This window comes from Megalobrama amblycephala, linkage group LG17 (genome assembly GCF_018812025.1).
Source record: "Megalobrama amblycephala isolate DHTTF-2021 linkage group LG17, ASM1881202v1, whole genome shotgun sequence".
NCBI lineage: Eukaryota > Metazoa > Chordata > Actinopteri > Cypriniformes > Xenocyprididae > Megalobrama > Megalobrama amblycephala.
This window is the reverse complement of record NC_063060.1, coordinates 46679941-46696762: the sequence shown is the minus strand read 5'-3', so window position 1 is coordinate 46696762 and position 16822 is coordinate 46679941. Positions and strand designations below refer to the sequence as shown.

General features: G+C 40.3%; 2 protein-coding genes across 3 annotated transcripts in view; both read right to left on the bottom strand.

Moving 5' to 3' along the window:
• Nucleotides 1-7179, bottom strand: part of LOC125250025 (NACHT, LRR and PYD domains-containing protein 12-like) — a 31851-nt gene extending 24672 nt beyond the window's left edge. The window contains exons 1-7 of one of the 2 annotated variants that reach the window (XM_048162322.1): nucleotides 7161-7179; nucleotides 5196-5290; nucleotides 4959-5066; nucleotides 4704-4788; nucleotides 4119-4314; nucleotides 2194-4024; nucleotides 598-768 (exon numbers count right to left, since the gene is read on the bottom strand). In XM_048162322.1, coding sequence (XP_048018279.1) covers nucleotides 598-768; nucleotides 2194-4024; nucleotides 4119-4314; nucleotides 4704-4788; nucleotides 4959-5066; nucleotides 5196-5218 — 2414 coding nt within the window. In that variant the 5' untranslated portion in view covers nucleotides 5219-5290; nucleotides 7161-7179. Of the gene's footprint in view, nucleotides 1-597; nucleotides 769-2193; nucleotides 4025-4118; nucleotides 4315-4703; nucleotides 4789-4958; nucleotides 5067-5195; nucleotides 5291-5881; nucleotides 5945-7160 lie in introns of those variants that run through there. The other variant, XM_048162321.1, reaches the window with a different exon arrangement.
• Nucleotides 7180-9047: 1868 nt separating this feature from the next.
• Nucleotides 9048-16822, bottom strand: part of LOC125250029 (NACHT, LRR and PYD domains-containing protein 3-like) — a 28940-nt gene continuing 21165 nt past the window's right edge. Inside the window, 3 exon segments of the mRNA XM_048162329.1 lie at nucleotides 9048-9889; nucleotides 10238-10399; nucleotides 15988-16161. Coding sequence (XP_048018286.1) covers nucleotides 9886-9889; nucleotides 10238-10399; nucleotides 15988-16161 — 340 coding nt within the window. The 3' untranslated portion in view covers nucleotides 9048-9885.

Here is a 16822-nt window from a genome sequence, read left to right as displayed (position 1 = left end):
GTCTAGGCTATACACAAGTGATTTTCCCACAAATTAAAAAACTTGTGACAACACCGGTGATACTGATTGCACCTCATTTTAAAAGAAAAGATATTTGTCAATGATGCTCAGGATCTGTAGCTCTTTTCTCAGGCCTGTATTTTATGTTTTTTTGTTTTGTTCTGTTTTGTTTCTTTTAATTGGATCTTTAACGCTAGATCTTTCCTTTTCTTTAAACAAAACTAGTGCTTAATGTCATTTCAATATTACTCAATGAAAAAAAAAATACAACAACAATAAAATAGCACAATGACAAACTTGCTAATAATAAACATCAAATGTTTATCAACAAAACAAATAGGACTGATGACATGGCCTAGCCACTTAACACAAATAAATGAAAGATATTTTCTCCTTAATTTAAAATGAATGCTTAGTTTGTGGTTCATTATTTTTTAAAGCAAAACACAGCAACAATAAAACAAAGACAAATTAATTTATATTAATCAAAAAATGCAACTGTTATTATCAAAAGGTCTCTTGCGTTTTTGCCTCTGGCATCATCCTGTCAGTCACTGTGCTTCACTCTCATCATGTGACTGTTGTGGCTCAATTTACCTCAGTATCTCCAGTTTACACTTTATATTCTTCAGTCCAGTGCAGAGCAGCTTCACTCCTGAATCCTGCAGATTATTATTGTTCATGTTCAGCTCTTTCAGATTGGTTTCTGATCCAAGGACTGCAGCCAGAGCTGAACAGCTTTTGTCTGTTAAGTTACAATCATTTAACCTACAAGGGAAATAAATCACATTACAGAATTAGATGAAATACATACAACTTTTCTATATACAAATATTAAAAATGTTAATGTTAAAAAGCAGAGAGGCTGCGCTAAACTAACATTACTTTTCAAAAACTAGTATTTCCTGAATATTAACATTTTTAGCTGAGATTACTTAAATCTAAGAACCAAAGAAATTTTATTTGTTATTAATATTTCAAGATTAACATTTACTGGATTAAAGCAATTTAGGTATTCTTGATTATTCATAGTGGTCAACCGATGGCCAATGCCGATATCTTAGAGAGCAGGGTGGCCATTGGGTGATCTATCATTCATTTAAAGATAGTAAAAACTAGGGGTGCCCCTGACTACGGATTTACATGGTCGAATCAGATTGCTTATATTCGACTGATAGTCGAATCATATATGTTGGAGGGGAGGGGGGGACTTGAAAAACAGCAGTCCACTAGATAGTGCGCACGGACTTTGAAAGGTTTGCACGCTGAACTGTGCATGAGATGGAGCGAGACATGAAAAATGAAGTAAGGCCTACACCCACGGCTTAAGACAACTTTTATCTTCTTTCACACACAGCACAGAGAAACAACTTTCTAATAAAGCGACCAAACTGCCTGTCAAGTGATAGACGAAACTGAATGATTTTTATCTTTTTAAACAAATGAAAGGCAATATAAACATTCACAGCCACAATGTACAGAACACCACTTAAAGATATAGAAAAAAATCCAAAACATTTTGGATCAATAAACCTTAAAATATATATATAAATAACTGCAGAAAGGCCACAATGCAGATAGATATGCATTTCATATGTCGGCAAAACAAATTAAATTGGCTAAATTGCCTGTGCAAGCAAGCTTTAACTAATCTACAGCGCAACATCGATGCACCAAAAAACCAAAATTAAAATAAATTTAATAAAAAAATGTAATAATTGTTTAATCAAACATTAATTTACAGAATTGAATTAAAGCAGAATATACCGTTCTAATAAATAAAAATAGCCTAATTAAAAAAATGAAATAGTCATAATCAAGTCAAAACTGCAAAATGCCTGAAGTGCAGGGGAACATAGGCTATATTCAAAACACAAGCCACAAATAGTTACATCAGATAACCCAGAGTGATCAATAAATAAATTAAAATGTAAGAAATTATTAAAATAATGAAAGTATAGCCAGAATTGGCGAATTTGTCTTTTTAACTGCAGAGATAATAAACGCTAAACTGGAGCGGCAGTCTTTTTAGCTAAACATTCACAGAATCCAAAAATCAAATTACAACTGGCTGAAATGTTTTGAAATTACTTGTACCCTACCTGATCGAAGAAAATTCAGTCTTTCACGCGATCTGCCTATATATTCATATATATGAAAGCAAAACATAACAAAACAAATTAATTGACTTACAGAGCTCTTCTAGAGGTTTTGATGACTGCTGATAATCTAATGAGACACTCGTCTGATTTCTTGAATTTCTGAAGCTCAAACTGCTCCAGCTCTTCCTCTGATGTCAACAACACAAAGACCAAAGCAGACCACTGGGCAGGTGAAAGGTCACCAGATGAGAGACTTCGTTTGTTAAGCTGGGTCTGGATCTCCTTCACCAGAGTTTGGTCGTTCAGTTCATTCAGACAGTAGAACAGATTGATGGATCTCTCTGCAGGTAGATTATCTTCTAGTTTCTGCTTGATATACTGAACTATTTCCTTGGTGCTCTGGTCATTGGCATCTTGCTGTGTCAACAGACCTCGTACGAGTCGTCGATTGGACTGAAGTGACAGACCGAGGAGGAAGCGAAGGAAAAGGTCCAGGTGTCCATTGTCACTCTCGAGCGCCTTGTCCACTGCAGTCTTGAGAAGATCAATCAGAGTTTCATTTTTGTTTTCCTGTTCTGTAGACTCATGAACAAACATAATTCTCTTGTTGATGTCTAGAAACAGATGTGCATAAAGGGCTGCAATAAACTCTTGAATGCTCAAGTGAACAAAGCAGTACATGGTACCAAGAGTGATCCCCGTTTCCTCCTTAAAGATCTGGGTACACATGCCTGAGTACACTGATGCCTTATAGACGTCAATACCACAGGCTTCCAGGTCTGTGTCATAGAAGATCACGTTGTTTCTTTCCAGCTGATCAAATGCCAGTTTTCCCAGTGAAAGGATGGCGTCTTTATCCCAGGAAACATCTGGTGTGTATTCTCCATCATACTTTCGGCGGCTGTGCTGGATCTGAAAGCGGAGAAAGTGTGTGTACATCTGTGTCAGAGTCTTGGGAGTGTCTTCATTGTTTGATTCCTGCTGTGTTTTAGAGATCTCATCAGCCGGATTGATTTTCACATCATTATTTCTTTTCTCCTCCAGAATGTTCTGGAGAACAGTGGCTGAAATCCAGCAGAAGACTGGGATGTGGCACATGATAAAGAGACTCTTTGATTTTTTAACATGATCAATGATTGTGTTGGCCTGATTCTGATCTGTGAATCTTTTTTTGAAGTACTCTTCCTTTTGTGAGTTATTGAATCCTCGTATCTCTGTCAGCCGGTCGATACAGTCAGGAGGAATCTTACTGGCAGCTGCTGGTCTGGTGGTGATCCAGATGAGAGCAGAAGGAAGCAGATTTCCCTTCATGAGGTTCGTTAGGAGAACATCCAGAGAGGCTGGTGACGATACATCACGCCACGTCTCATTACGATCAAACTTCAGAGGAAGGCGACATTCGTCCAATCCATCAAGGATGAACAGGACTTTGAATTGATTCCTTCTTGTAAGGTTCAGTCCTTTTGTCTCTGGGAAAAACTGAGTTATAAGGTCCATCAAACTTAGTTTTTCTTTCTCCTTTAAGTTCATCTCTCTAAATGGAAGAGGAAATATGAAACTGATATCTTGATTTTCTTTTCCATCAGCCCAGTCCAGAACAAACTTTTGCACAGAGACTGATTTTCCGATGCCAGCGACTCCTTTTGTCAGTACAGTTCGGATCTCCTCGTCTTGTTCAGGGGCTTCAAACAAATTTCTGCATTGAACCTGTATCTCTTGAGATTCATGATGCCTTGCAGAAACTTCAATCTGTCTGACCTCATGTTCAGTATTGACCTGTTCACTGCCACCCTGAGTGATATAGAGATCTGTGTAGATGTTATTCAGAAGTGTGGAGTCACCTTGCTTCGCAATTCCTTCAAACACACATTGATACTTCTTCTTTAGGCCACATTTGAGCTGATGAATGAAGAACAGCTCATCTAAACACAGGAACAGAAAATAGATAGTTTTAGTCTTAATTTCCTCTTTTACATTTATAAGTGTCAATCAGACAGATGGTCATGAGTCTCTGACCTTCTAGAGCATCAGCAGCTTCATCTTGCTTCATCTCTCTCAGGTAATGTAGTGTGAGATCAAGAGCTGCTGCTTTGGTACTGCATCCATTCTCATTAAAGTCCTTCACAAAGAATTCTGTGTTCTCATTTTGTAATATTTTCTTAAACTTTTCCAGCTCTTTCTTCAGAAATGTGATTAATTTGCTCTCAAGATCCTGAAAACAGAATTTAAACCAAATTGTACATCTACATTTGGTCAACACTATTCATTCAATAATTATAAAATCTGTATAAAAAAAAATTTAAAAAGAAGAAGAAAAAGATCCAGTTAAAAAAACAACAAAATGCTAACCAGCTGTTATTTTTAACACATGAAAAATAAAAACAATGTGCTTAAAAGGAAAAATAAGTAATTGTGGCGAGCAGGGCGGGCGAGAGCCGGTGACGCAAGTGATAACGAGCTCCACCTGCGAGGTTATTCTCTCATGGCTCTCGCCCGCCCTGCTCGCCACAGTAATCAAGACGAATTTAATTTTAAAAATAAATTCAATAATATATTTGTTTGTTATAAATATTAATCATTTATGAAAATGTGTTTTCCTACTTGGAAGATCCACAGGAGATTGTCTTTGAAACTCTTGTGTTTCCTGTGAGTCTGAACATCTGAGTCTAATGTCTCATACTGAAGCCTCAGAGTAATCAAATAAATACAATAAAATACTGATTTTACAGGCAAAATATTACAGAAAGAGTAATAAAATATAAATAAAAAAGTATTAGGCCTAGCTGTGTTTAAAATTTTTAATACTCTGATAAATACACAGTCAGTGTGTGACCAAAAATTAGAAACATGAAATACCTTTTATCAGATGATGGTTTTCTCTCACTGAAGTTTGGTGGAAATCCATCTTTTGACTGGTCACTCTTCAGAGACACAGAGCTGGACACATGTGAGTCTGATCTTACTCTAATGACACAAAGAACAGAGAGAAACACTTTAGTAAAGGAGGATAAACTGTGTCTGAAACACATCCGTGTCTTTATCTCTATATAAACTCCAGCAGAGTTTAAGAGTGAAAACAGATCGCAGTGTTACCTGTGTTTCTCTGAGAGACTCATCTTAGAGAGAGAGTCCTTTCCTCGCTCAGATAAACTGACACTGAACACAGATCAATCAATCAATCACTCAACCTGGAAATGACACGATTTCACAGAGATGAAGAATTATTGAAGAACACAATGAAGAATACTGAGTTACCAACAACAGCAACAACAATCAATAAAATAAAGTGAGTTACAAACAAATATATTGAACATGTAAAATAACTGAATGATCTTAATCATTTCAGATTAATGAGTTTAACTGATTCATGGATTAAATATGAATTCATTTGGGAACACAAATTTGCATTGTGCTGGAAAACTGAACACAATTTATTATATTCTCTATTGAAGTTTAATATTATTTTACAATCATATTTGCCCAATCTTTATTAATTGTTGAATCATTTGTTATTTAATCATTATTTCAAGTTCACAATGATGGTTGATTTCATTACTTTCAAATGATCCTGAAATAACTGAGTAAAAGTAACCTGAATTATAATGATCATACTGTAAAACTACTAATCATAATTTATATATATGAACTGAAATATTCAATTAAAAAAAAACCTTCTTCTACTGTAAATGTCCGGTTCAAAAATACTTTCGATTTCGCAAGAAACAAAAACAACAGCCTAAAACGGAAGAGAAAATACGAGAAAACCTTCATAAACTCACTCGTTTTCAGTAACATTTCTCCATAATCTTCATGTTTTATCATCAGTGGTCCTTCAAAAGATGGTAATTTATGGAAGATTCTTCATCTGTTCGGAGCAGCAAAATAAACAACAATAATAAGAAGAACACTTCTGTAACTTCACATTTAAATCACGCTTACATATACAATATCAAATTACTAATAATTACAAATAACTGTAATGGAGAATGTGTGTTAAAACTCACTTTCAGTCTTGTCCTCTAAGAAGAGAATTTATAAGTATTTAAAAACTCACTTCACTTCCTGTGTTTGTTTCCTGTCAGCGCGTTATTCTCAAAATCTCTTCCTGGTTATCGATGATTATGGATTAAATACACAGAAATGACCGCGAGAGTTAAATTTGGTTGGTATTGTGCTAAACTGACATCTTGTAAACACGTTTTCTGGAAAATCGCGTGGATCAAATCAGTATCTCTGTGGAATGAGTTACTTTCGATTTCCTCTCCTTCGTGGGTTTTCAGGAGGGTTTTGAAGCAGCTGAACAGTTGCACACCGCCACCTACTGTACTGGAGCGAGAATATTCTACCACATATATCTAATACTGTTTTAGACCACTTAAATTGTCATGTCAGCAGTGCATTTGTTATATTCCCTGTTTCTGGACTATTATAAGATGCTGGATATTGTAAATGACTGACATCCTGAGGTTTGTATTTTAAGTTGTTAAGTTTTTAATCCAAAAGCAGCATCTAAAGTTCCCTGTCTAACTGGTTCTTGATCCATGACTTTCTCCGGCTGATGGTCATAAACACACTTCACATGATGATGAACTCAACTGACATGGATCTGGTTTAGAGGAAACTTGTGCTGAAGCTCATAAATCAATGACCCGAGAACAACTTGTATCATGTTTCTGTTTACAGTAAAAAGATTCTTTGCTCACATTTCAGTCCTAATCTCATCTTACTTTCCTGTCTGCACTCCACTTTCCTATAAAGACAAAACACAAACAATAAAGTTATATAAGAAAGTGAAGTTATCTTTGTATTCATTTTGGTTTAATTAATATTTTTGAACAAAACTTGCTTTTTCATAAAGAGGAAAAATCTAACCTTGACAGTCATGATGTCCACTGGGATCTCCTCTGTGATGTCATTTCCTGTTTTTCCCTTCAAATGACAACAAAATGGCTTCCTGTGCGTTTCAGGGACACCTTACTGACTTTGATTTGGACGTCAACAGTGTTAATTGTCAAAGATTATGACGAGTGACAGTGAGATGAGAAAGAGTTACAGAACCTTCCTCTCAGTTAGAAGAGTCGAACAAAAGTGTCTTTCAGTCCTCGTTTGATTTGCCGTGTTCTTCTCACAAGAACCTACAAAGTACAAGGAAATAGAAATTATTTTTTAAAATTACAGTCAAATATCAAAGTATTATATCAGCACACAGACCAAATACCTAAAGGTTTTTGATTCCAAGGTTTTTTGTGAGGTTAAGAGTACATTAATGAATCATTTTCTGTTTCTCACAAAGCTAATATTTTCCAGCTTGCACACCTTTCCTCATCATTCACTGTCATGAACTTCCAAGATTTCTTCTGGACAAACAGACTATAAAGTGACCAACCACAAAAAAATGTCCTATCTACATAAAAACACATTCAAATGCAACATTTTTCCTTCAGTTTGCAATGAAACATTTGATCTCATTGGCTGAAATATATTGAGCATCAGTAAGAAATGGAAGTTGGAAGCAGGATGGAAACTGATAAATGAGAGAACATGTGATCGTTGTGAGATGCAGCATCCACCGAGAAAATGTCCAGCTTATGGTAAAAGTTGCAAGAATTCTGGTCAAAATAATCATTATGCACACTGTTGTAAAGGCAAAAGCTCATTTTGTGTTGCTTTTTTCATGCTTCCACACCAGAAAAATCGATGACTTTCATAGGTAACATTTCTCTTCAGTGTGCAAAATGCTTCAAACGTGTCCATTATCGGCTGCAATCACACACTCTCTCCTTCTTCAAAAGTGAAATTATTATATACCTCCAAAGGTTCATCGCCAACCATACAAAGAAATAATGATGTTTTTTGTCTGACTCATGATCTCCATCAATTGTAGATAAATACAGAAGAAATTTTTGCTTAAATCGTCTCTGTAAATCATCTTTACTGGTAAGTTGAAGCTTCGGAGGTGTCTCAATCCTTCCATCTCCTCTGTTTTCTCGTCACACGTGTGCCTGTAATCCTGATTGATAAACTCCACAGAAAGCATAACAGTGTTTTGACTGATGAGAGATGTTGTAGATAGAGGATTATGAAAACATGTTTTGGGATATTTTTCAAGTGGTCTCTTGTAGTTTTATTCAATAAGGATAGATAAGAGCGTCACAGCAGTGTTTGTACCTGTACATGACTGTCCTGTCCACCACACATTCATGACTTTGGTGTCGGGAATCAGAACGAGATTCAGTTCAGTTCACTTGAACGCCAATGGCAGCCGATTTCTCACCCGTGATATTTCATTAGGCTTCAGTGGATTCGAGGAAAGAGAGGAAACCCCACAGCTCCAGCTCTGATACAGTGTCTCATTCCTCCTCTCAGGGAACTGAGGTTACATTTAGAAACCAGAGATGTTTTCATTGCATTTACACCATTTTGACCAGTAGATGTCGCCAGCTTGAGGCGTTTCGAGTGCTTCAAAACAGAATAATTTTGTGAATCGATTGGTTCAATTGATGTTTTGTTTGTATAGCTTATTCATCAATCAAAATGTACTTGTTTTTAAGACAAATGGACATATTCTGCTGCATAAGGGCCTATTTCTGTTTTGTTGGTGAGTCGTTTTAAAAAAATTTTGTCCATTTTATTCTTACCACAATTAAAATAATCCAAATTAAAAAAAAGTAAGACTAAAAGAAAATAGTAATATACAAATTCAGAAATAAATGCACAGATTTGTTAGCAACTAATTACACTCCAATTAAATTTAGCTTAATTTAACTTGTCATTTAGTTTTTAGTTTTAAGTTTTAATTAGTGAACTTACAATGTTTGCTTTGATCATGAAGTCTGTTGAGCTCAGTTTGATCAACAGTCCATCATCATCTGTTTAATGAAATTTTTTTTATAGTTCAGCATTATGAACAATTTTACAAAGAAAAAAAAAATCACAAACCACAACTTTACAACAAAATCTTTAATTAAACAACAATTGAAGCTCAAAGATCTGCTAATTCAAAATACCATTTACAGTCCAGATCTTTGCTTTGACCAAACACAAAATTATTAAAGAGCAAGGGATTATGGGTATTCCACAGACACAATGCTTCTCCAGTGAGCATGAACAGTAAGAATATGAAGTTTTATAATAGTTTTACAACAGTGAACTGAAGTTTCTTTCTTTTTACAGTACATGAAGTTATTGTTTCTGTTTTCTCTCTGATGAATCCTCAAAACTCCACCTTCAACAACTGCTTGATACAAAAGACTTCAGTTTGAGATCCATATCTGTTCCCAAACACTTAAAACACTTCTACAGGGATTTTACTTACAATTTCTAGGTAATTCATTTAATTCTAAAAAGTGTCTAAAAAGCGTTTAACAGATTTACTTCAATCAGAATATCTGTTATTGTATTGTAGTCTTTTCCTCCATTTATGTGTCCATGACTTTTTAATCATTATGGATGAGTTCAATCCAATTATTATTATATTTGTAGGCCTGATACTGAAGATTTCTGCTGACAGACTCATCTGAGCTTCTTCCTCCTGTTCCACCTTTAAATAAAACTAAACCATCATTTGATTGAATACTAAAGCAACATTAATCATTAAATATCACATGTTTCTGATACTCATGCTGACACACATGCTGCTTTATTTAACTGTAAAGAGTCTCTTCCATCTGTATGAAACACATTTACACATTAATCACATTTATTTCTCCTCATAGACACAGTAGAGACTCTTCTGTGGATCACCTGATGATTTCTGATCCTCTCATGATGATTTCACAGATCTTCATCTACAGAAGCAGGAACAGAAGAGAAAACAATCAGTGTTCAGTGGATCAAAGTGAAAATGAGTTACTATTAGTTCCTACAATCTGAACAAGTCTATTCTCAAACTGAAATGATTAACTTCTACTGACACAGTTAATAAAGCAGGTGTTGTTGAATAAAGCTGTGACAGTGTGATTTTGTTCTCTTTCCTCCTTTGTGTTGAACATTTTAATAACTTCACATTTTGTTCTCACACAAACCCTTTGTTGCAATAAAGCTTAATGATAATTTCCTTTCATGAATATCTGAAAGGTTTGTTCTCATAACAGAGGAAAATGAAGATCTTTAATATCACAGTGATGTTTCCTCACCTCAGGACACAGTTTGAGTCTCGTAACACGTCACGGAGCCGCTGCTTTGAGTCTCCTATCTTATTCTTCCTCAGATCAAGAACTTTTAAAAACTGCAGTGCTTTTGAGTTAGTCAAAGACTGAGTTAAAGAAGAAACATCTGTAATGCCACATTTCTGTAGACTAGAAAGACACAAACAGAGGAAGAGATCATCTTACAAACAAATCATTAATGTGAAGAATTTTACACAAATATAATGTGAACTCAGACTCATTGTGAGATATTGAGTATAAAGTGTTTTAGTTTAAACTGTTGAAGTGATTTTCAGCATTTTGATTCTTGTATGTGAATGCAGTGAATCCATGATAAATCTGAAGCACTGAAACTAGCAGTTCCCATTCAGTCGGTCACGTTCGACATACGTCGGACAGACCGATGAATAGGAATCTCGCTAGAGAGGCCAATCTACTTAGATTGTAACTACAACGAGCCAATGCACATTGGCATGCAATCATATGCATCAGCTGCTCGCCTCGCAGTGCGGGTATATAATGAGCAGCAGGTGCGTTGCATCTTCAGCTTTTCGCTTCGGAGCCGAACCGTCTGTAACAAACAGTGGTGTCTACGAGCGAGTGTTTGTCTTCAACGAGTCAGCTTTTTTTTGGGAAAATCTGCTCTTTGTGTTGGTGCAGGCGGACAGCACGGCAGCGGGACCGATCTCTCTTCTTTATTTTCTCTTTTCTTTTGTTTTGCCTTTTTGAGAGAGCAAAGCCTCAGTTGGAAAAAGACGTTCTCACGGCTGGTGAACGGTGCACTTTTGAGCGCTTAAGAGCTGTTCTCACAGCTGGTAAGAGGGCGGCTACAAGGAGAGAGTGCACACGACAGGCTGCACTATCCCCTGTCTGTGTCTGCAGCGGTCATTCCCCTGCGTGCTTCGGCACCTAAAAGAGTAGACCCTAAAAGAGCTTACACAAGTAGATTTGCGTCTTTTTCAAGATGACATTCTACCTGTGTGCTTCTGGTTGCGGTCGTTTCCTGTCCTCACTGACGGCCACGATCATTGTTTCACATGTCTGGGCGCGTGCTGAAGCGATGCTCGTGGGTGATTCATGTTTTCATATGAGAACATGATCACGTCGACACGCCGGTCGTGACTCTTCTTTCTCCGGGAAGCTTGAGTCCCCTGTTGTTGGCCAGCTGCCGCTTGTGTGTAAAAGCACAGCCGCGGGTCTGCCCGACACTCTGGGAGACCATGGAGATCAGCGAGAGCAAACCTCTCGCTCCTCTGCGTGTCGTGCCGTCGAGCTGTCTGGCTGCAGCACGGGTTGTCACGGCAACCCAGCGCTCGCTCGGCGCTCTAGATGCGCGGTTCCCTTGCCTAATCCTCATTGTAGCACCCTCTCTGGTGCACCAGAAGAGGTCTACTTTGCTGATATGGCTTGGGTGACATGAGGTTGAGGGGTTCCTTCGGGGAACCAACCCCTTAGGGCCCCTCCCTCTCTAGAACATTGCAAGCTGTGCAGTTTCTGGATTGGATTGCTGGTCCTTCTCATAGGGGAACCTAGCATTTCATTCAGAGCTCCAGCTGAGGGTCAGACATCGATTGCAGCATTGGAGAGAGTGCTGTTTTGCTCTGGAAATGAGGGTGACGCTGCACACTGTAATGGTGTGTGCTTATGCTGACTCAGATTCAGAGTTTACAGCCATGCTTTCCCGAGTGTGAGGGAAAAGAAAAAAGCCCGGATGTGCATGGAAGACTTGGCAGTATGGAGGTATATTGGTGCCATAACTATGGAACGCCAAAAGTGCCAAAATCTGCATAAGTTTTTTCCTCTCTCACTGCCCTCTTGGATGGGGTGGCTGTACACAGACCACTCCCATCCTGCATGTGAGGCCAAGGCACTCTTTATGCATGAGGGTAGTTCCGTGGTCGGACCCCTTGTTTCTTCGCGCAGGAGTGTCCCTAGAACGGGTCCCCGGCATGCTGTGGTTTTCACAGATGCCTCGACCACCGGCTGGGGTGCCACGTACAACGGGCTTGCAGTTTAGGGGTTTGGACGGGACCCCATCTGCAGTGGCACATCAACTGCCTTGAGTTGCTAGAAGTACGCCTTGCTCTGAGCTGCCTCAAAGAGCCGCTACAGGGCAAGCATGTACTGGCCCGTACGGACAACACTGCGACCGTCGCGTACATCAACCCTCAAGGTGGTCTACCCTCCCGTCGCATGTCGCAACTCGCCCGCCATCTCCTCCTGTGGAGTCGGAAGCATCTGAGGTCGCTTCGCACCATTCGTGTCCCCGGTGTGCTCAACCGTGCGGCCGACGAGCTCCCGCAAGCTGTGCTGCCGGGAGAGTGGCGACTCCACCCCCAGGTGGTCCGGCTGATTTGGAGAGTTCGGAGAGGCTCAGGTAGACCTGTTTGCCTCACCAGAAACCTCTCACTGCCAGTTGTTTTATTTTCTGACCGGGGGAACACTCGGGACAGATGCACTGGCACACAGCTGGCCCCGGGGCCTTCGCAAATATGCGTTTCCCCCAGTGAGCCTACTTGCACAGACATTGTGCAAAGTCAGGGAGGACGAGGAGAAAGTCCTGTTAGTTGCGCCCTATTGGCCCAACCGGACCTGGTTCCCAGAACTCTCACTCCTCGCGACAGCCCTCCCTGGCCCATTCCTCTGAGGAAGGACCTTCTTTCTCAGAGACGGGGCACTCTTTGGCACCCGTGTCCAGACCTCTGGAAACTCCATGTCTGGTCCCTGGACGGGATGCGGAGGTTCTAGGTGACTTACCCCCCTGAGGTACTTAACACCATCACGTCGGCACGTGCACCGTCTACAAGATGTTCTTACGCCTTGAAGTGGAACCTGTTCGTCGAGTGGTGTTTTTCTCGCCGAGAAGACCCCGAAGATGCTCGATCAGAGTCGTGCTGTCCTTCTTGCAGCAAGGGTTGGAGCGTAGGCTGTCCCCCTCCACCCTCAAAGTCCACACTGCTGCTATCTCTGCTTACCACGACCACATAGATGGCAAAACTGTTGGTCAGCACGACCTGGTCGTCAGGTTCCTTAGGGGGGGGCGAGACGGTTAAATCCTCCTCGACCCCCCTCCATACCCTCTTGGGACCTTGCTCTGGTGCTTCGAGCACTTCAGATTGCTCCCTTTGAGCCCTTGCAATCAGCAGACTTAAAGATTCTATGAAGACTTTGCTGCTGGTTGCATTGGCCTCCATCAAGTGGGTAGGGGACCTGCAGTCATTTTCGGTCAACGAATCGTGCCTAGAGTTCGGGCCGGGTGACAACCACGTGGTACTGACACCCCGGCCTGGCTATGTGCCCAAGGTTCCTACCACTCCCTTCAGGGACCAGGTGGTGAGCCTGCAAGCGCTGCCCTCGGAGGAGGCAGACCCAGCCCTCACTTTGCTCTGTCCAGTCCGCACCTTGCGACTGTACATAGACAGAACTCAAAGCTTCAGGACCTCAGACCTGCTCTTTGTCTGTTACGGAGGCCAGCAGAAGGGAAAGGCTGTCTCCAAGCAGAGGATGGCCCACTGGATAGTGGATGCCATCGCCCTGGCTTACCAAGCTCAGGGCGTGCCCTGCCCGCTCAGGTTGCATGCTCACTCCACGAGAGGTGTAGCATCCTCCTGGGCGCTGGCTCGTGGCGCCTCGCTAACAGACATTTGTAGAGCTGCGGGCTGGGTGACACTTAACATGTTCGCTAGATACTATAGCCTTCGTGTCGAGCCGGTCTCCTCCCGTGTTCTCGCCTCAGGTCAGAGGCACGGAGAGGCCCCGGCTTAGTGTCGGCTTGCTGCGCTACATGCACTCTTTTGCTCCAGAGAGTCCCTACGGGCAGACCCCGTTGAGTGCTCCGGTTACCCTTCGGCAGCCGACGTGGCGGAGCATCTGGCGCCAGGCCTATACTCCGTTGCATCCTTGAGAACCGGATTTAGGCTGGGTTCCATATGTGTGACCCTACGGGGATCCCCTATGGGTTTTCCACGGTTGCTCCTAAACGAAACCCGTGTCTTTCCCTCTGGGAAAACCCATATCTCACCGAGTTGGAGACACCCCAGTTCTTCCATATGTTGTACAACCTACAAGGTTAGTCCATATGTACTCCTCCACATAACTCCTTCGGTGAAGGATGTGGCTTCCGCAGCGTTCCTTTTCTAACGAAAGGTTACGCTTTCCCAGCGTTATCCAATAGTCTCACTGAATGGGTTTGGGAACAGCAGTGATCGACCCTCTCTGTGTGTTAGCCCTGTCCCACCGTCCTCAGGCAAGGGGGTTCAGGTGGCTTGCAACAGAGCGCTGGAAGAGGGCAGCTCCTGTGGCGCTTTGGTAGGGATTCCTATTCATCGGTCTGTCGATGTATGTCGAACGTGACCGACTGAATGGGAACGTCTCGGTTACAAAGGTAACCCTCGTTCCCTGAAGGAGAGAACGGAGACATACGTCCCGTCACCACAGTCGTTGTCCTGCTGATGCTGCCGCCTGCTTGGTTCGGCTCCTCAGCGAAAACCCGAAGATGCAACGCACCTGCTGCTCATTATATACCCGCACTGCGAGGCGAGCAGCTGATGCATATGATTGCATGCCAATGTGCATTGGCTCGTTGTAGTTACACTTGAAGTAGATTGGCCTCTCTAGTGAGATTCCTATTCGTCGGTCTGTCCGACGTACGTCTCTGTTCCCTCCTTTAGGGAACGAGGGTTACCTTTGTAACCGAGACGTTATAATTAAATTCACTGAGTGGCGCTGTGGAGCGAATTTAACAAGTTTATTGTATTATCACATAATGTCGTCATCTGCCTCGTGAAGATTGTAATTACTTTGATGAAAATAATCTTACTAAATGAAGAATAACTTTTGATCAGATTAATTAATGAAACTGAGTTATCATAATATCACCAGCACAATGAGAAATCACATGAAATCCAAACACAGTCAAATGAGGAAAGACAGCTGTCCATCACTGCATTCACGACAGGTAATCACAGCTGTACCTTGAGTGAGCCGAGAAGATAACTGATCTGATAGAAAAATGATCTCGAGACATGTGCTTCCTTTAGTTTCGTCGAGGGAGACAGGTTTAAGATCAGAAAACACAAAGTGCTGTTAGAAACTTCTCTCAGTTCACCATCTATCTTTGTGTCTCTGAACGTCTGTCAGCGCAGTGTTTTCTCACCCGACCCGCACATATGGATATTAATGTTTTTCTCAACATGAACATGTGAAACAATATAAACATGATAACCTCATGCTGACTCGAGTGTATATGTTCGTTCTGTACGATAACTGGAGCAGTCTGATTTATTCACGTTTTTCAGCTTGAGCTTAAATGCTTTTGTTCTTTATATTTTTGTGCACATATTGTTTAATGTTTTCAACTAAAAGAAATCCTTAAGATATAACGTAATCTTGTGTTTATTGCCTAATCATGAGCTTGTTCAGAAATGGTGACAAAAACTTGATGAATAAAAAAAAAAAAAAGTATTTTTTTGTTAAACCTCATTTAAATATTTAAATATTTGATTTTTATGAGCCCAAAAGTTAGAATGCAATATTTTTGAAAAATGCCCATCCCTACAGTACATCTTATCTAATACTGAAAATTAAACAATTACTTACTAGATTAAAAAAAATAATAATGTGACCAGTAAGAAAAACAGAAAGTGCAGTGCTATAAAGAATGAAACATAAGCTCTACTGTCTTAAAATAAATAAACTTCAATCTCACTGTAACTGCTGTACAGTATAATGATACTAACTGTAGTTTCTCCAGCTTGAATTGTGGGTTCATCAGTAGATCACTGAGGTTTTTCACTCCTGAGTCTCCTAGATTATTCCTGCTCAGGTTCAGCTCTCTCAGGTGTGACAGGTTTGATTTCAGAGCTGAAGTCAGAGCAGAACAACCTTCATCTGTCATATCACAGGAGCTTAAACTACATTAGAGAGAGAGAGAGAGAGAGCAGAAAATAAGAGAAGAAAACTCGTTATTCTGTAAAGTCACATCATCTCCATAATCAAATGAAACAGAGGAAGAAGATCATCATCTTTATTTCACCAGATCACAAAATACTAATGTGAAGAATTTGACACAAATATAATGTGAACTCAGAAAGAGAAAATGACTCAAATCCATGTTCAGTTCATGTGTGAGTTAAATGGCATGGCTGCCCACGTCCGCTCTGTGTATCTTTGACGACCGTTAGATTTGTGATTAAAGACAATGTTTGTCACGTTTTGAGTTTGTTTTTTGATTCTCTTTCTGTTCCATTCATATCTGAGTTTCTTTGTATATCTTCTAGGTTGTTAATAGTTCAGTCATCCTTGTTCTCCACAGTACCTTATTTGATTATAGTGTTCGGTTCAGGTGTGTCTAGATTGTTTCTTGCTTTGTTCTGATCAGTATTCAAGCCTTTAGTTTGTGTTTGGTCCCTGTCCTGCATTAATTCTGTTCATATGTGTTAAAGTGGTTATATATTCTCCTGTTGTGTGTTTTCAGTGATATTAAAAGTCTTCCTGAGGATCTCCTTCATCGTGTGCATCATTACTGCCACTAAAACCCTGACAGTGTAATTGTATTCTCCACCATGAGCCACC